The following is a 20567-nucleotide window of genomic DNA, read 5'->3' as shown; positions in this document are numbered from 1 at the left end:
CTCCTCACTTGTTTCTATGCTTCTCCTAGATAGATCTTGGTTGATCGTAGGCAAATATTTTGAAATACTACGTTCCCCAACACGATCCACCTCCTCCACCGGCGGCGGCTCATCCCCAATCCACCCCCAACGCCGGGGCCGACCACCGGTGTGAGCACCTCTGCGGCTCGCCTCCGTTCTGCTCTTCTTCGCGAGGAACTTCTCCATGGCGGGCCGTAAGAACAGCAGCAAGGAGATACCGCCAGCACCTCCATTAGCGATGGGGTCACCTCCACACTACTATCATGGAGCCGTGGGTGGCTCTTCCGTCCCCAACACCTCGCCTATTCACTGGTGTGGTCCATGTGTTTGCTCTATTGGTGGGATAAGTACTCTGTTTTCCAGTTCTTCACTGCCGTGAAGTAGCAGCAGATTAGGGAATTTGTTGAGAATCAAGTAGGTTCGTTCTTCATTGAGAATCAATTTGTTGGCTATGTGTTCTGAAGTAAAATTCGGATATTTGTTACAGGAGGCCATTGTATATGCCTCCACCTGAAGCACTTGTAAGTTTTGGTCAATTCTCGTTGATGCATAGTACTTACAATATTCCACCATCGGCAATGTCCCATCCTGAACAAGGATACCAAAGTTTGGAGAATTTGCACTTTGTTGGTGCTACTCATTGGATTCCTTATCAATGCCACCACTGCCGCCACAGTCTAAAGAGAAAAATGTTCCATCTGCTGGTGTTAAAGTGGCTTCGTCTTCTTCCAAAAGGAAAAGAAATATCATCAGTATTGGTGATGATGTAGCGGGCGAAAGGACTGTGTAGCATATGTCCTATACACCCAAGGAGTATGAAAGATTGGTAGCCATAATCATTTTCCCAATATTGTTTTCTTTGCTATATGCATTTGAATTCTTCTTGCTTGTTAGACAAACTAAGGTAAATGTTTGCTATGTAGGCAAGCGCTTGGTTGGAGTGTTCAACTGATCCTATCGACGGAAATGGAAAGAAGGGTGAAAAGTTCTGGGATGATATTGTTGCTCTATACAATAGTACCACACGAAACAATCAAAAGAGAGATCCCAATCACCTGAAGCAAGAGTGGCAAAGGACTAAGAAAAGGCTCAGTCTTTTCCATGGTGCGTGGGTTGCTGTAACTAGTGTGTATCATAGTGGTTACAAGCCTGAAGACCTGGAGAAATTGGCCTTGGAGAAGTATGAAGCCAACAACGGCCATCCTTTCCAACATGGGATAATTAGATTTATGCCCCTAGTTGTGTCCCACTCGTCTGTTTTACCCCTAATTCCCAAAAGTCACCAGTTCTGTCCAAGTCACTTTGCTCCTCTTATGCTTTTTCCCTTTGACCGTTTGACCGTCAGTTTGAAAACTTCATAACTAATTCATACTAAATCAGAAAAATTCAAATAAGTGTCACGACCGGCTTTTCAATAAAAATATTTATTGAGAAAACGATCCCTTTTAAGGACCAGTAGAGAAGAATTCCTCCTCACTGGTAGACAATGTCTTGATCACAGAAGAAAAACCAGGAGTACTAAATATAATACAAGACTGAGCGGAGACTGCTCAACAGTTTATTACAAGCTCGCCAATAATACATAAAGGCAGATAGGGTGGCATACTACTGACTCGCAAAGAAACAACGGTGATGGGTATACCACAGTGGAGTGGGTGACAAGACTCCTGAATCTAACAACTCTTCGAGCGTCGGAGTGAGGCTCGAAGATTCTTATTGTGGGTGGCGGAAGCGTATATAATACAAGTGACCAACATCCAGGATCGCACGGGACTGACTGGGACTCCTCTAGGCGTCGGACTCGCTATCAAACTCTTCATCCATGAGATCGCCTTCGTCAACATCTGGCCAAATCAACAAGCCAGGTGAGTACTATGAAAGTACTCGCAAGACAGTTCGGACATAAGATATAATAAATGTAAACATGATGCATATGAACAGATTAACAAGCGCACTCAGACAATGAGATAGTAATGCATGGAAAATAAAAGGGAAGTCGGGCGGTAGTCCTCCCGAAATCCCAAAGTTATACTGAGGGCCAATCGAGTGTCTGAATGACTCCTCGAAAGGATATAAAAGAAATAACAATGCCGCAGTCGGGCGTCAAGGCGACAACACATAAAGGGCTTATAATAGAATACAAAAGACAGTGCGTGCCACAGTCGGACGTCTGAGCGACATCACATAAAGGGCTTATATCAAAAGTAAATAACAAGAGTGCCACAGTCGGACGTCTGAGCGACATCACATAAAGGGCTTATATCAAAAGTAAATAACGAGAGTGCCACAGTCGGACGTCTGAGCGACATCACATAAAGGGCTTATGTCAAAAGTAAATACCAAGAGTGCCACAGTCGGACGTCTGAGCGGCATCACATAAAGGGCTTTTATTTCATAACTTAATATCTCAGTAGCTCATGAATTTAATTCATTTCAAGGGAATAATCAGGTACGAGATAAATAAAAGTTAGTCCATCCACAGAAATAACAATACAACGGGTATGCTACTCAAGCTTGCTCACCGGGGATTTACCACGAAGACTGACATAGGGACTGACATGGATATGGATATACTGGCCATGGCCCTTGACCACGGACACGATGACTCGGAAGGATTTGACTCTGCAGAGTTTGTACTCTTAACCACAGCCAACGGATTTCAGTAGTCACAAGGGACTAGTTCCGTTTACGGTGTTTTAGGGGAAACACATCTAACCAGTACACACCCATTCAACATTCCGATGCCAGGAATCACCCTCGGCAACGTTCAAGAAAAACCTTGAGACGGGGAGGCTACAACCTCGCGTAGCATGGGATCAAATTTATACCGTGCGCTCTAAGGGGTGCCCCCCTCTCGGTCCCAACCGGAAACACCCATGCCCCCTGACCGGATGACTGGCTTTAATCCAGGGCCATGGAACCCTCATCCCGGCCCCTCTATTTGGTGTGTACAAGGAAAGAGGTTAACAACTTACTAAACCGCATTCTTTGCAGAAAACATGTGGCAGCACGAAAGGGGAAGAACGGTAACGTGGCTCAGTCCATGTTAACGTCGGAGTTTATCGGATGACGAAGACTGGCATGCTACAACAATACCATCTTACTACCTTTCATGTCACCACATGATCAGGTCATCTCTCATCAAAGATCACGGTATCTTCGGAACACACGGATAGTTGCCTTGCATGCAACGAGATACTCACCGATGCTCATATGCCATGCACAACCATTCAAGAAAACATGCAAAAACACCTATCATATCAAAGGTTCAAACATGCTTGCCTGGTTCGGAGAAGTCGGAGTCTAGCTCGGCGAAGTTCGCGGCTCCGTCACCTCCTCCGGAACCTACGGTATAACGAAACCGTACACTAACGTAAAAATCATCGCGTGCATAAGAATTGTTCCAAAAATATTCCAAATAAATACTATAAAAACTAGACAAAAATATAAGCCTGACAGAAAAAGAATCAATCAAAAATCATCTTTTATTAAAAAGATATAAGGGTTTTAGTCCAGGGACTAATCTGTGATGAAACAGAAAAGAACCAGGGACTTAACTGAGAAAACAGAAAACGATTCGGAAAGAAATGGGCCAGCCCAAAGAGAAGACGCATTCTGCCCGAAGGCGCCATCAGAAAACGGTTCGAGAGGGAAACAGAAGAGAGGCTGACGGGGGGGGGGGGGGGGGTCCACACGTCAGGTTTAAAAACTCCAGCGGAGCTCACCGGCGCCCGAAGGTGGCGGTGGTCGCCGGCGTTGAACCACGGCGAGGCAGAGAGATCGGAGGGTACCAAGAGGTTCAGGTGGTTCTTCCGCGTCGGTGGGTGGTGGACTTGGCCATCGGAGAGCACCACGTCGACGTTGACACTTTCTCCGGCGGACGGTGGTTCGGGCGATGGTGGAGAACTCCGGTGGGTGCTGCAAACTCCAAATTGAAGCGCGGGTCAGGAGAGTGGGTGTACTAGGAAGCTACTGGCAAGAGCTGAGGGGTAGAGGTGCACGCACGGGAGTGAATCGAGCTGGGTCCCGTGGCGGGTCGAGGCGGCCGGAGTTGGGGAAGAAGGCTCCCTCGGGGCTCTTCCAGTGGCTTGGCGTGGTATTGGTGGTGTGTAGAGGTGGTGTGGGTTCGAGTTCGAGCTCGGGGCCTCCTTTTATAGGCGATCCGAGGGGGTGGCCGTGAACGGGATTTCTCCAGCGAGCGATTACGGCGAGGCAGAGGTTGGGTAGGGGGTTTAGGGGGCTAGGCACCATCAGGGAAGATCACTGGTGCCGTTCCACCGCTAAACCTCGGTCGAGCAAGGCGTAATGCGCCGATCCTCGACGGGGCGGCCGTACGGGCACGGCGGCGGCAGGGAGCGCGCTCTGCGCCTACCAGTTCACGACGAAGGATGGCAGCGTGCACGGGTGAGTGGATGGCCACGCGGCGGCCTCGGGTGGCTTGTACGGCGCTGGGCGGCGCCGTCCACGCTGCGCCTCTCTCTGGCAGCCGCAAAGCCGCTGCTGCCGTCGCTCACGGGTGGCGCACCTCCTCCTGCTCGTCGCCGACGCCCGCAAACCTCCAGGCGATCGTGCGGCGCAGGGATAAGAAGGAGGGAACAGGGAGCAAGGCGCCACCGTGGTACTGGCGAGATCGAGAAGGAGCTCTGAAGAAAACGACAGTGGTTTACTAAAACTGTAACTCTGAATTTGTGAACATTGACAGAAACAGTGCCCTTCAAGTGCTCGACGAAATGATTTGGCATGAAGAAAAAATTTTCTGGAGCTGGGACTTAGTGAGGTGACCTCTCAATGTACCCAGAGGCTGCCTGAATTCTCTCAGATTTTTAGGAGGAGAATTCAAATGAATTTCATCAAATTTGGCAAATATGGTCCAAACTTGCAGCAAGCACAATTTGAAATATTTGAACTGGAGACCAGTGGATCTTCATGGATCTTGGTTGAGGGCTCTAAGGAATAGCCAGGGAAATTGGTTTGGAGGCAAAACTCAAAGTAGAAATGGTAGTTCCTTTGAAAACCTCCAAGGGTCAAAATAGAAGGCAGAAATTATTTTTGAGAAGAAATAAATGGAAGGAAGAATATGGGGAGGCTCAACTTGCTGGATTTGAAGTATAACTTGGCACAAAGATGGGGAAAGGCTTATGGGGGGATTTCCACTTAGGTCATGGCAAGAAGAGGTTTTGAAAAAGGGGGAGAAGATCACTCCAAATGCCATAGGGCCATTTTAAAAGATTTTTCAAAAGAAATCTCCCAAGTGAAAAGCATTTGGTTTTGAGTCCACATAAGAAGGAAAAACCTCCAAGACCAAAATCAAGTCTTGGGTGAATCCAAACAAAACATTTTTTTTTTCATAAAAGAAAGTATTTTGAGAGGGAGAGTTCTTCAGAAAATTTTAAAATAACATCCCTCAAATCAAATAAAGGTTTGAAAAAGCCAAATAAAATTTTGGGTGTCACAATAAGATACCAAAATGTTCGGAAAAACATCACCTATATGTGAGTGTCATTTTCACTCATGAAAAAAGTGTTGGAAAGTGCCCATCCGAGTTTTAGCTCTTATGCTACCACCATGAATAGTAAAATCTAAAAAAGTTAAAAAATTCAAAAAAAATTGTGGCAAAGAATGACAAATGTTTTAAGTGACTGCCAAGTTTCATCAGGGAATAACATTCGTGGGTGCCGCGGCAAAAAAAACAATCAGCACTCCAAAATAGATTATTTTTTTGCCACGACTTCCACGAATGTCGTTCCCTGATGAAACTTGGCAAGCACTTAGAACATTTGTCGTTCTTGGCCACCATATTTTTTTTAGTTTTTTGAATTTTTTTAGATTTTACTATTCATGGTGGTATCAAAAGAGCTAAAACTCGAATGTGCACTTTCCAACACTTTTTTCATGAATGCAAATGACACTGACATATAGGTGATGTTTTTCTGAACATTTTGGTTACTTATTTGCATTTTTCTGATTTAGTATGAATTAGTTATGAAGTTTTCAAACTGACGGTCAAACGGTCAAAGGTCAAAAGCATAAGAGGAGCAAAGTGACTTGGACAGAACCGGTGACTTTTGGGAAATAGGGGTAAAACAGATGAGTGGGACACAACTAGGGGCATAAATCTAATTATCCCTTCCAACATTTGACTACCTGGGCAAAACTCAAGGTTGAAGGGAAATGGCTATCGTGTTACAATAAAATGAATGGGAATGAAGAGAAGAGTCCATCTGTAGGGACCAATCTCGCAACAAATGCAGTCAATTTGGAGGGAGAGGAGCGCCCCCTGGTCGTGATACAGCTAAGGTTGAACGTACAAGCAAAGGCAAGCCAGGTGTCTCGTGGGAACTTGGAGAAAGATTAGATAAGTTCATTGAGGTTTGCAATCAATCTGCAGAGGATCGCCAGAAGGTGATAGAGAGCCAGTTGCTTCTTTCAAGTCGACAGCTTGAAACTGCAAAGGTTAATAGCAAGACAAAACAAATGGATTCTTAGTACCAATCTGCTGTTAGCTGACACATCGATCTAAGATGGATGATTTTGAAAAGGCTCAGCGAGTTATGGCCCTGAAGCATATGCAGACCACATTATTTGCAGATTCAGGTAATTTTCTTGGTTGACACTGTCCCCTAGTACATGTGAGTATGTGACATTGGTGCATTTTAATAGTTGCACATAATTTTGATAGACTGACTTGTGTTTGCCGTTTCTTTTGATTTAGGTGATCAGGGGGAAAAGAATACCAACAATTTCTAATGGCAAAAGGCTAGAAGATGCCCATGCTGCTACTTTTTGATGAATGAAGATGCCCATTCAGCTACTTGTGATGAATCATTTCTGCTGCTCGTACTTTTGGCATTCTTTAACTTACTACTAGTTAGTTACTTTTGGTGATGGTTCAGTTCATGGAACTTTTCAATTACTTGTCGTGTGAACTTGATGCTTTATATCCTCATGATTAATGTCGGTGTGAACCTTATGGTTTGTGTGCTCATAGTTTAATGTTGTCTCTATGTATTCCCAAGCTTGCACTATATGTATGAGCCCATACTAACAACCTAGTGCATCTCTTCTTTCTCTTCCTCATTCACAAGATGTCCCAACAAATGGATGATGCTGATGAAGGAAACACCATAGATCATGACACCATGTACACACTCGATGACTACCTTGCCCAACAAGACATCTTACAGTCGTCGCCAAGGAGATCGCAATGGAAGTGAAGCAAGCTCTTGAAGCAAGACCTCTTAGCTGGAGTGGTCCGAGGACCTATATGAATAGGCAGCGGGAAGAAGCTAATGAGTAGTTAGTTAATGATTACTTTTGTGAGAATCCTCTCTACAATGCCAAAATATTCCATAGAAGATGTCGAATGAGAAGACCCCTCCTCGAGCGTATCATCCACGCACTAGGTCACTGGTCTCCGTATTTCACATTAAGGAGAGATGTTGTTGGTCGTGAAAGGCTCACTCCATTGCAGAAATGTACGACGGCTATTCGCCAATTGGCATATGGTACCCCCGCGGACGCTCTAGTTGAGTACCTCAAGATTGGTGAGAAGACTGCCCTCGACTGCTTGAAGCTGTTCACAGAAGGCGTTATTTCTATATTTGGTGATGAGTATACACGAAGACCCAACACCGAAGATGTGCAACGTTTACTTGATGTTGGCGAAAGTCGTGGTTTTCCTGGAATGTTAGGAAGCCTTGACTGTATGCATTGGTGCTGGGAGAAATGTCCCATTGCATGGAAGGGTCAATTCACTCATGGAGATAAAGGCGTTCCTACTCTTATTCTTTGGATATGGCATGCCTTCTTTGGTGTTCCGGGATGCAACAATGATATCAACGTGCTTAATCAATCGACGTTGTTCATTGAACAATTGAGTGGGCACAACGAGAAGGAATATCAACATGGTTATTACCTTGTTGATGGGATATATTCTGAATGGGCCGCATTCATTAAGTCAATACCGATGGCCCAGACAGAAAAGCACAAGTTGTTTGCCAGGCACCAAGAAGGGATTAGGAAGGATGTGGAACATGCATTTGGTGTGTTGCAAAGTCGATGGTCTATTTTATGTCACCCCGCCCGTTTATATGCTCGGGGCGATATCAAGAATGTTATGACGGCTTGCATCATCATGCACAACATGATAGTCGAGGATGAAAAAGAAGAGGCAGGCAATATTCTTGATATGAATTTAGAAGCAGGCACATCCATAATTTTTCCATCGGTCTTTGATCATGATGTCAGGCCAGCATTTGCTGACGTACTAGAAAGATATGCTATCATCCGTCATTGCCCGACACACCAAAAAACTAAAGGATGACTTGGTCAAGCATATTTGGAAAAAGTTTGGGTCATGATTATGATACATTATGTTCATGTGTTCGTACTGTTGGGGAACGTAGTATTCCAAAAATTTGCCTACGATCACGCAAGATCTATCTAGGAGAAGCATAGCAATGAGCGGGGAGAGTGTGTCTACGTACCCTCGTAGACCGAAAGCGGAAGCGTTAAGTAACGCGGTTGATGTAGTCGAACGTCTTCACGATCCAACCGATCAAGTACCGAACGCACGACACCTTCGCGATCTGCACACGTTCAACTCGGTGATGTCCCTCGAACTCTTGATCCAGCTGAGGCCGAGGGAGAGTTTCACCAGCACGATGGTGTGATGGCGGTGATGATGAAGTTACCGACGCAGGGCTTCGCCTAAGCACTACAATGATATGACCGAGGTGGAAATATGTGGAGGGGGCACCGCACACGGCTAAGAATCAACTTGTGTGTCTATGGGGTGCCCCCTCCCCCGTATATAAAGGAGGGGAGGAGGAGAGGGCCAGCTCTCATAGGGCGCGCCCAGGGGGGGAGTCCTACTCCCAGTAGGAGTAGGTCCCCCCCTTCCTAGTTGGAGTGGGAGAAGAAGGAAGAGGAAGAGGGAGAGAAGGAAAGGGGGGCCGCCCCCCACCCCAATTCGGATTGGGCTTGGGGGGGGGGGCTCCCTCCACCTGGCCGCCTCTTCCTCTCTACCACTAAGGCCCATTGACTCCCCGGGGGGTTCCGGTAACCTCTCGGTACTCTGGAAAATGCCCGAACTCATCCGGAACCATTCCAGTGTCCAAACATAGCCTTCCAATTTATCGATCTTTATGTCTCGACCATTTCTAGACTCCTCGTCATGTCCGTGATCACATCCGGGACTCCGAACAACCTTCGGTACATCAAAACACATAAACTCATAATATCGATCGTCATTGAACGTTAAGCGTGCGGACCCTACGGGTTTGAGAACTATGTAGACATGATCGAGACACATCTCCGGTCAATAACCAATAGCGGAACCTGGATGCTCATATTGGCTCCTACATATTCTACGAAGATCTTTATCGGTCAAACCGCATAACAACATACGTTATTCCCTTTGTCATCGGTATGTTACTTGTCCGAGATTCGATCGTCGGTATCATCATACCTAGTTCAATCTCGTTACCGACAAGTCTCTTTACTCGTTCTGTAATGCATCATCCTGCAACTAACTCATTAGTCACATTGCTTGCAAGGCTTATAGTGATGATCATTACAGAGTGGGCCTAGAGATACCTCTCCGATACACGGAGTGACAAATCCTAATCTCGATCTATGCCAACTCAACAAACACCATCAGAGACACCTGTAGAGCATCTTTATAATCACCCAGTTATGTTGTGATGTTTGCTAGCACACAAGGTGTTCCTCCGGTATTCGGGAGTTGCATAATCTCATAGTCAGAGGAACATGTATAAGTCATGAAGAAAGCAATAGCAATAAAACTAAACGATCATTAATGCTAAGCTAACGGATGGGTCTTGTCCATCACAACATTCTCTAATGATGTGATCCCATTCATCAAATGACAACAAATGTCTATGGTTAGGAAACTTAACCATCTTTTATTAACGAGCTAGTCAAGTAGAGGCATACTAGGGACACTCTGTTTGTCTATGTATCCACACATGTACTAAGTTTCCGGCTAATACAATTCTAGCATGAATAATAAACATTTATCATGATATAAGGAAATATAAATAACAACTTTATTATTGCCTCTAGGGCATATTTCCTTCAGTCTCCCACTTGCACTAGAGTCAATAATCTAGTTCACATCGTCATGTGATTTAACACCAATAGTTCACATCTTTATGTAATTAGTTCACATCGCCATGTGACTAATACCCAAGAGGTTTTACTAGAGTCAATAATCTAGTTCACATCGCTATGTGATTAACACCCAAAGAGTACTAAGGTTTTGCTTGTGAGAGAAGCTTAGTCAATGGGTCTGTCACATTCAGAGCCATATGTATTTTGCAAATTGTCTATGTCTACAATGCTCTGCATGAAGCTACTCTAGCTAATTGCTCCCACTTTCAATATGTATCCGGATTGAGACTCAGAGTCATCCGGATCGGTGTAAAAGCTTGCATCGACGTAACTCTTTACGACGAACTCTTTATCACCTCCATAACCGAGAAATATCTCCTTAGTATTCTAAGGATAATTTTGACCGCTGTCAAGTGATCCACTCCTGGATCAATATCGTACCCCCTTGCCAAACTCATGGCAAGGTACACAATAGGTTTGGTACACAGCATAGCATACTTTATAGAACCTATGGCTGAGGCGTAGGGAATGACTTTCATTCTCTTTCTATTTTCTGCTGTGGTCGTGTTTTGAGTCTTACTCAACTTTACACCTTGCAATACAGGCAAGAACTCCTTCTTTGACTGTTCCATTTTGAAGTACTTAAAAATCTTGTCAAGGTATGTACTCATTGAAAAATCTTATCAAGCATCTTGATCTATCTCTATAGATCTTGATGCCCAATATGTAAGCAGCTTCACCGAGGTCTTTCTTTGAAAAACTCCTTTCAAACACTCCTTTATGCTTTCCAAAAAATTCTACATCATTTCCGATCGACAATATCTCATTCACATATACTAATCAGAAAGGTTGTAGTGCTCCCACTCACTTTCTTGTAAATACAGACTTCACCGCAAGTCTGTATAAAACTATATGCTTTGATCAACTCATCAAAGCGTATATTCCAACTCCGAGATGCTTGCACTAGTCCATAGATGGATCGCTGGAGCTTTGCACACTTTGTTAGCACCTTTAGGATCGACAAAACCTTCTGGTTGCATCATATACAACTCTTCTTTAAGAAATCCATTAAGGAATGCAGGTTTGGCATCCATTTGCCAAATTTCATAAAATGCGGCAATTGCTAACATGATTCGGACAAACTTAAGCATCGCTACGAGTGAGAAAATCTCATCGTAGTCAACACCTTGAACTTTGTCGAAAACTTTGTGCGACAATTCGAGCTTTGTAGATAGTAACACTACTATCAGCGTCCGTCTTCCTCTTGAAGATCCATTTTTTTTCTCAATGGCTTGTCAATCATCGGGCTAGTCAACCAAAGTCCATACTTTGTTCTCATACATGGATCCCATCTCAGATTTCATGGCCTCAAGCCATTTCGCGGAATCTGGGCTCATCATCGCTTCCTCATAGTTCGTAGGTTCGTCATGGTCAAGTAACATGACCTCCAGAACAGGATTACCGTACCACCCTGGTGCGGATCTTACTCTGGTTGATCTACGAGGTTCGGTAGTAACTTGATCTGAAGTTTCATGATCATCATCATTAACTTCCTCACTAATTGGTGTAGACATCACTGGAACTGATTTCTGTGACAAACCATTTTCCAATTTGAGAGAAGGTACAACTACCTCTTCAAGTTCTACTTTCCTCCCACTCACTTCTTTCGAGAGAAACTCCTTCTCTAGAAAGGATCCATTCTTAGCAACGAATATCTTGCCTTCGGATCTGTGATAGAAGGTGTACCCAATAGTTTCCTTTGGGTATCCTATGAAGACACATTTCTCTGATTTGGGTTCGAGCTTATCAGGTTGAAGCTTTTTCACATAAGCATCGCAGCCCCAAACTTTAAGAAACGACAACTTAGGTTTCTTGCCAAACCATAGTTCATATGGTGTCGTCTCAACGGATTTAGATGGTTCCCTATTTAACATGAATGCAGTTGTCTCTAATGCATAACCCCAAAATGATAGTGGTAAATCGGTAAGAGACATCATAGATCGCACCATATATAATAAAGTACGGTTACAACGTTCGGACACACCATTTCGCTGTGGTGTTCCAGGTGGCGTGAGTTGCGAAACTATTCCACATTGTTTCAAATGAATACCAAACTCATAACTCAAATATTCACTTCCACGATCAGATGTAGAAACTTTATTTTCTTGTTACGATGATTTTCCACTTCACTCTGAAATTCTTTGAACTTTTCAAATGTTTCAGACTTATGTTTCATCAAGTAGATATACCCATATCTGCTCAAACCATCTGTGAAGGTCAGAAAATAACGATACCTGCCGCGAGCCTCAACACTCATCGGACTGCATACATAAGTATGTATTATTTCCAACAAGTCTGTTGCTCGCTCCATTGTTCCGGAGAATGGAGTCTTAGTCATCTTGCCTATGAGGCATGGTTCGCAAGCATCAAGTGATTCACAATCAAGTGATTCCAAAAGCCCATCAGTATGGAGTTTCTTCATGTGCTTTACACCAATATGACCTAAAGGGCAGTGCCACAAATACGTTGCACTATCATTATCAACTTTGCATCTTTTGGCATCAATATTATGAATATGTGTATCACTACGATCAAGATTCAATAAACCATTCACATTGGGTGTATGACCATAGAAGGTTTTATTCATATAAACAGAGCAACAATTATTCTCTGACTTAAATGAATAACCGTATTGCAAAAAACATGATCCAATCATATTCATGCTCAACGCAAACACCAAATAACATTTGTTTTAGGTTCAACACTAATCCCGAAGGTAAAGGGAGTGTGTGATGGTGATCTTATCAACCTTGGAATCACTTCCAACACACATCATCACCTCGCCTTTAACTAGTCTCTGTTTATTTTGCAACTCCCGTTTCGAGTTACTACTCTTAGCAACTGAACCAGTATCATATACCGAGGGTTTGTTATAAACACTAGTAAAGTACACATCAATAATATGTATATCAAATATACTTTTGTTCACTTTGCCATCCTTCTTGTCCGCCAAGTATTTGGGGCAGTTCCACTTCCAGTGACCATTTCCTTTGTAGTAGAAGCACTCAGTTTCAGGCTTTGGGTCTTGCTTTGGGCTTCTTCATGGGAGTGGCAACTTGCTTGCCATTCTTCTTGAAGTTCCCTTTCTTTCCCTTGCCCTTTTACTTGAAACTAGTGGTCTTGTTAACCATCAACACTTGATGCTTTTTCTTGATTTCTACCTTCGCCGATTTCAGCATTGCGAAGAGCTTGGGAATTGTTTCCGTTATCCCTTGCATATTATAGTTCATCACGAAGTTCTAGTAACTTGGTGATAGTGACTAGAGAACTCTGTTAATCACTATCTTATATGGAAGATTAACTCCCACTTGATTCAAGTGATTGTAGTACTCAGACATTCTGAGCACATGCTCAGTAGTTGAGCTATTCTCCTCCATCTTGTAGGCAAAGTACTTGCTAGAGGTCTCATACCTCTTAACACGGGCATGAGTCTGAAATACCAATTTCAGCTCTTGGAACATCTCATATGCTCCGTGGCGTTCAAAACATTTTTGAAGTCCCGGTTCTAAGCCGTAAAGCATGGTGCACTAAACTATCAAGTAGTCATCATATCGAGCTTTGTCAAACGCTCATAACGTCTGCATCTGCTCCTGCAATAGTTCTTTCACCTAGCAGTGCATCAAGGACATAATTCTTCTATGCAGCAATGAGGGTAATCCTCAGATCATGGACCTAGTCCGCATCATTGCTACTATCATCTTTCAACTTAGTTTTCTCTAGGAACATATCGAAAATAAACGGGGAGCTACATCGCGAGCTATTGATCTACAACATAGATATGCAAATACTATCAGGACTAAGTTCATGATAAATTTAAGTTCAATTAATCATATTAGTTAAGAACTCCCACTTAGATAGACATCCCTCTAGACATCTAAATGATCACGCGATCCATATCAACTAAACCATGTCCAATCATCACGTGAGATGGAGTAGTATTCAATGGTGAACATCACTATGTTGATCATATCTACTATATGATTCATGTTCGACCTTTCGGTCTCAGTGTTCCGAGGCCATATCTGCATATGCTAGGCTCGTCAAGTTTAACCCGAGTATTCTGCGTGTGCAAAACTGGCTTGCACCCGTTGTATGTGAACGTAGAGCTTATCACACCCGATCATCACGTGGTGTCTCGGCACGACGAACTGTAGCAATGGTGCATACTCAGGGAGAACACTAGTACCTTGAAATTTAGTGAGGGCTCATCTTATAATGCTACCTCCGGACTAAGCAAAATAAGATGCATAAAGGATAAACTTCACATGCAATCAATATAGGTGATATGATATGGCCATCATCATCTTGTGCCTTTGATCTCCATCTCTAAAGCACCGTCATGATCACCATCGTCACCAGCTTGACACCTGATGTCTACTATGCAACCTTCTTCTTGTAGACGTTGTTGGGCCTCCAAGTGCAGAGGTTTGTAGGAAAGTAGCAAATTTCCCTCAAGTGGATGACCTAAGGTTTATCAATCCGTGGGAGGCGTAGGATGAAGACGGTCTCTCTCAAGCAACCCTGCAACCAAATAACAAAGAGTCTCTTGTGTCCCCAACACACCCAATACAATGGTAAATTGTATAGGTGCACTAGTTTGGCAAAGAGATGGTGATACAAGTGCAATATGGATGGTAGATATAGGTTTTTGTAATCTGAAAATATAAAAACAGCAAGGTAACTAATGATAAAAGTGAGCGTAAACGGTATTGCAATGCTAGGAAACAAGGCCCAGGGTTCATACTTTCACTAGTGCAAGTTCTCTCAACAATAATAACATAATTGGATCATATAACTATCCCTCAACATGCAACAAAGAATCACTCCAAAGTCACTAATAGCGGAGAACAAACGAAGAGATTATGGTAGGGTACGAAACCACCTCAAAGTTATTCTTTCTGATCGATCTATTCAAGAGTCTGTAGTAAAATAACACGAAGCTATTCTTTCCATTCAATCTATCCTAGAGTTTGTACTACAATAACACCTTAAGACACAAATCAACCAAAACCCTAATGTCGCCTAGATACTCCAATGTCACCTCAAGTATCTGTGGGTATGATTATACGATATGCATCACACAATCTCAGATTCATCTATTCAACCAACACAAAGAACTTCAAAGAGTTCCCCAAAGTTTCTACCGGAGAGTCAAGACGAAAACGTGTGCCAACCCCTATGCATAAGTTCATGAGGTCACGGAACTCACAAGTTGATCACCAAAACATACGTCAAGTGAATCACGTGAATATCCCATTGTCACCATAGAGCACATGCAAGACATACATCAAGTGTTCTCAAATACTTAAAGACTCAATCCGATAAGATAACTTCAAAGGGAAAAATCAATCCATTACAAGAGAGTAGAGGGGGAGAAACATCATAAGATCCAACTATAATAGCAAAGCTCGCGATACATCAAGATCGTACCACCTCAAGAACACGAGAGAGAGATAAATCAAACACATAGCTACTGGTACATACCCTCAGCCCCGAGGGTGAACTACTCCCTCCTCGTCATGGAGAGCGCCGGGATGATGAAGATGGCCACCGGAGAGGGATTCCCCCATCCGCAGGGTGCCAGAACGGGTCTAGATTGGTTTTCGGTGGCTACAGAGGCTTGCGGCGGCGGAACTCGCGATCTAGGTTATGTTCTGGGAGTTTCTATATATATATAAGAGGTTTTGGCGTCAGGAACAAGTCAGGGGGGTCTCCGAGGCGGCCACGAGGTAGGGGGGCGCGCCCAGGGGGGTAGGGCACGCCCCCACCCTCGTGGGTACCTCGGGACTCTTCTGGCCCATCTCCGATACTCCGTGGGCTTCTTCTGGTCCAAAAATAAGTTCCGTCAAGTTTCAGGTCAATTGGACTCCGTTTGGTATTCCTTTTCTGCAATACTCAAAAACAAGGAAAAAACAGAAACTGGCACTGGGCTTTAGGTTAATAGGTTAGTCCCAAAAATCATATAAAATAGCATATTAATGCATATAAAACATCCTAGATGGATAATATAATAGCATGAAACAATCAAAAATTATAGATACGTTGGAGACGTATCAGCATCCCCAAGCTTAATTCCTGCTCGTCCTCTGTAACATATGTGAATTATTATGTAAGTGAAGATCAATGAGTAGTTGAATAATTATGTAAATATGTGAAGACTCTCTAACATTTAAGAATTTAAGATCTTGGTATTTTATTCAAACGGAAAGCAAAACAAAATAAAATAAAATGACGCTCCAAGCAAAACACATATCATGTGGTGAATAAAAATATAGCTCCAAGTAAAGTTACCGATAGACGAAGACGAAAGAGGGGATGCCATCCGGGGCATCCCCAAGCTTAGGCTCTTGGTTGTCCTTGAATATTACCTTGGGGTGCCTTGGGCATCCCAAAGCTTAGGCTCTTGCCACTCCTTATTCCATAGTCCATCGAATCTTTACCCAAAACTTGAAAACTTCACAACACAAAACTCAACAGAAAACTCGTAAGCTCCGTTAGTATAAGAAAATAAATCACCACTTAGGTAATGTTGTGAACTCATTCTAAATTCATATTGGTATAATATCTACTGTATTCCAACTTATCTATGGTTCATACCCTCCGATACTACTCATAGATTCATCAAAATAAGCAAACAACACATAGAAAACAGAATCTGTCAAGAACAGAACAATCTGTAGTAATCTGTATCAAACGTATGCTTATGGAACTCCAAAAATTCTGAAATAAATTGCTGGACCTGAGGAATTTGTCTATTAATCATATTAAAAAATAATAAACCTAAAATCACTCTCCAGTAAAAAATGGAAGCTAGTCTCATGAGCGCTAAAGTTTCTGTTTTTTACAGCAAGATCATAAAGACTTCACCCAAGTCTTCCCAAAGGTTCTACTTGGCACAAACACTAATTAAAAAATAAAACCACATCTAAACAGAGGCTAGATGAATTATTTATTACTAAACAGGAGCAAAATCAAAGAACAAAAATAAAATTGGGTTGCCTCCCAACAAGCGCTAATGTTTAACGCCCCTAGCTAGGCATAATGATTTCAATGATGCTCACATAAAAGATAAGAATTGAAACATAAAGAGAGCATCATGAAGAATATGACTAGCACATAAGTCTAAACCACTTCCTATGCATAGGTATTTTGTGAGCAAACAACTTATGGGAACAATAATCAACTAGCATAGGAAGGCAAAACAGCATAACTTCAAGATTTTCAACACATAGAGAGGAAACTTGATATTGTTGCAATTCCTACAAGCATATATTCCTCCCTCATAATATTTTTCAGTAGCATCATGAATGAATTCAACAATATAACCATCACATAAATCATTCTTTTCATGATCTACAAGCATAGAATTTTTATTACTCTCCACATAAGCAAATTTCTTCTCATTCGGAATAGTGAGAGTATCATAAGAAACTCGAATACTATAAATTGTTTCCACATTGAAAGAATAAAGTTCAGAAAAAGGGTAATCATAATCATGACAAGTTTTATAAATATAATCATCACTACTTTTTATTGCATAAGTATCATCACAATAATTATCATAAGTAGCAACTTTGTTCTCATCATAATCGATTGAAACCTCTTCCAAGATAGTGGAATCATTACTAAATAAAGTCATGACCTCTCCAAATCCACTTTTACAATTATAAAAATAATATTCAACACCCTCCAAAATAGTGGAATCATTACTTCCTAAAGTTGACACTCTTCCAAACCCACTTTCATCAATATAATCATCATAAGTAGGAGGCATGCTATCATCATAATAAATTTGCATATCAAAACTTGGGAGACTGGAAATATCATCTTCATTAAACATAGCATCCCCAAGCTTGGTACAGACATTAATTGCAGCAAATAAATTCTCAACATGTCATTCTCATCAAACATAGCATCCCCAAGCTTGGGCCTTTTCATATCATAAGCATAATCACTCTCATCATTAATAGTATGGATAGCACCAATATTATAGCAACTATTATCATCACAATGAGTAGTAGGAGCAACATAATTTGAGGGGGATTCCTTTTTACCTTTGCTTCTCCGTCTTTTATTTTTCTTCTTCGCATCATGTGTGGGGTTAATCCTCTTTCTGAAGCTCCTTATTAATGAGATTGGTTGAATAGAAGGCTCCTCCTCGTTACCCGACTCATCATAAGAAATAATAGGAGAATATTGGGAAGTCTCTTCCCTTTCATTAGTATTCTCTTCATCTTCTATTTGTTTTCTTTTCTTCATGTAATTGGCAACATAAGGATTTTCAATGCAATTCACCGCACAATACATATAAATTTCCTCTAGATCAAAATCAAGAACTTTATCAAGGACAAATTCTGGAAGATCCTTAGTTATACGTTTCATTTCTTCGTAACCCACAAGCAAACTAAGTTCATTAGGATGTGCAAGGGAAATCAAATCATCACAATTTTTGGACACGATACGATCATGAAACAATTTGCATTGGGGATTTAAATGATCACGTTCATTGCAAAGTTCACAAGGATGGCAAAGAAATTTTAAATTTTCAGCACAAGCATCTAGCCTCTCTTGCAACCATTTAGTTTCTAAATACTCATGCCTCTTGCAAAATCTATCTTCCCTATTTGGTGTGTACTTGCAAACTCTATGCACTCCACAAAAATTGACATGATTATAAGAGACATTTTCATCATGACTAGTGCAATCATCATTAGTACTATGGATATTCAAAGAGTTCATACTAACAACATTGCAATCATGATCATCATTCAAAGATTTAGTGCCAAACATTCTAATGCATTCTTCCTCTAGAAATTGAGCACAATTATCGGAATCCTTATTTTCATGAAAGATATTAAAAAGATGAAGCATATGAGGCACCCTCAATTCCATTTTTTGTAGTATTCTTTTATAAACTAAAATAGTGATAAAACAAGAAACTAAATGATTCAATTGCAAGATCTAAAGATATACCTTCAAGCACTCACCTCCCCGGCATTGGCGCCAGAAACTGCTTGATGTCTACAACGCAACCTTCTTCTTGTAGACGTTGTTGGGCCTCCAAGTGCAGAGGTTTGTAGGACAGCAGCAAATTTCCCTCAAGTGGATGACCTAAGGTTTATCAATCCGTGGGAGGCGTAGGATGAAGATGGTCTCTCTCAAGCAACCCTGCAACCAAATAACAAAGAGTCTCTTGTGTCCCCAACGCACCCAATACAATGGTAAATTGTATAGGTGCACTAGTTCGGCGAAGAGATGGTGATACAAGTGCAATATGGATGGTAGATATAGGTTTTTGTAATATGAAAATATAAAAACAGCAAGGTAACTAATGATAAAAGTGAGCGTAAACGGTATTGCAATGCTAGGAAACAAGGCCTAGGGTTCATACTTTCACTAGTGCAAGTTCTCTCAACAATAATAACATAATTGGATCATATAACTATCCCTCAACATGCAACAAAGAGTCACTCCAAAGTCACTAATAGCGGAGAACAAACGAAGAGTTTATGGTAGGGTACGAAACCACCTCAAAGTTATTCTTTCTGATCGATCTATTCAAGAGTCTGTAGTAAAATAACACGAAGCTATTCTTTCCATTCAATCTATCCTAGAGTTCGTACTAGAATAACACCTTAAGACACAAATCAACCAAAACCCTAATGTCACCTAGATACTCCAATGTCACCTCAAGTATCCGTGGGTATGCTCATACGATATGCATCACACAATCTCAGATTCATCTATTCAACCAACACAAAGAACTTCAAAGAGTGCCCCAAAGTTTCTACCGGAGAGTCAAGACGAAAACGTGTGCCAACCCCTATGCATAAGTTCACGCGGTCATGGAACTCGCAAGTTGATCACCAAAACATACATCAAGTGAATCACGTGAATATCCCATTGTCACCACAGATAAGCACATGCAAGACATACATCAAGTGTTCTCAAATCCTTAAAGACTCAATCCGATAAGATAACTTCAAAGGGAAAACTCAATCCATTACAAGAGAGTAGAGGGGGGAGAAACATCATAAGATCCAACTATAATAGCAAAGCTCGCGATACATCAAGATCGTACCACCTTGCTACCTCTTGAGCATTGCGTTGGTTTTCCCTTGAAGAGGAAAGGGTGATGCAGTAAAGTAGCGTAAGTATTTCCCTCAGTTTTTGAGAACCAAGGTATCAATCCAGTAGGAGACCACGCGCGAGTCCCACGCACCTACACAAACAAATAAGAACCTCGCAACCAACGTGATAAAGGGGTTGTCAATCCCTTCACGGTCACTTACGAGAGTGAGATCTGATAGATATGATAAGATAATATTTTTGGTATTTTTATGATAAAGAGT

The 20567-nt window shown here is 42.1% G+C and overlaps 1 protein-coding gene across 1 annotated transcript; it reads left to right on the top strand.

The window, feature by feature from the left end:
- The first annotated feature begins 7384 nt into the window (after window positions 1–7384).
- LOC123493516 (uncharacterized) lies at window positions 7385–8344 on the top strand. Its single transcript, XM_045227223.1, has one exon. The coding sequence runs from the start codon at window positions 7385–7387 to the stop codon at window positions 8342–8344; it is 960 nt and encodes a 319-aa protein (XP_045083158.1).
- Window positions 8345–20567: the final 12223 nt, after the last annotated feature.

Source organism: Aegilops tauschii, chromosome 4, assembly GCF_002575655.3.
Source record: "Aegilops tauschii subsp. strangulata cultivar AL8/78 chromosome 4, Aet v6.0, whole genome shotgun sequence".
NCBI lineage: Eukaryota > Viridiplantae > Streptophyta > Magnoliopsida > Poales > Poaceae > Aegilops > Aegilops tauschii.
Note: the sequence above shows the minus strand (reverse complement) of the source record. Positions and strands in the feature narration are given on the sequence as shown.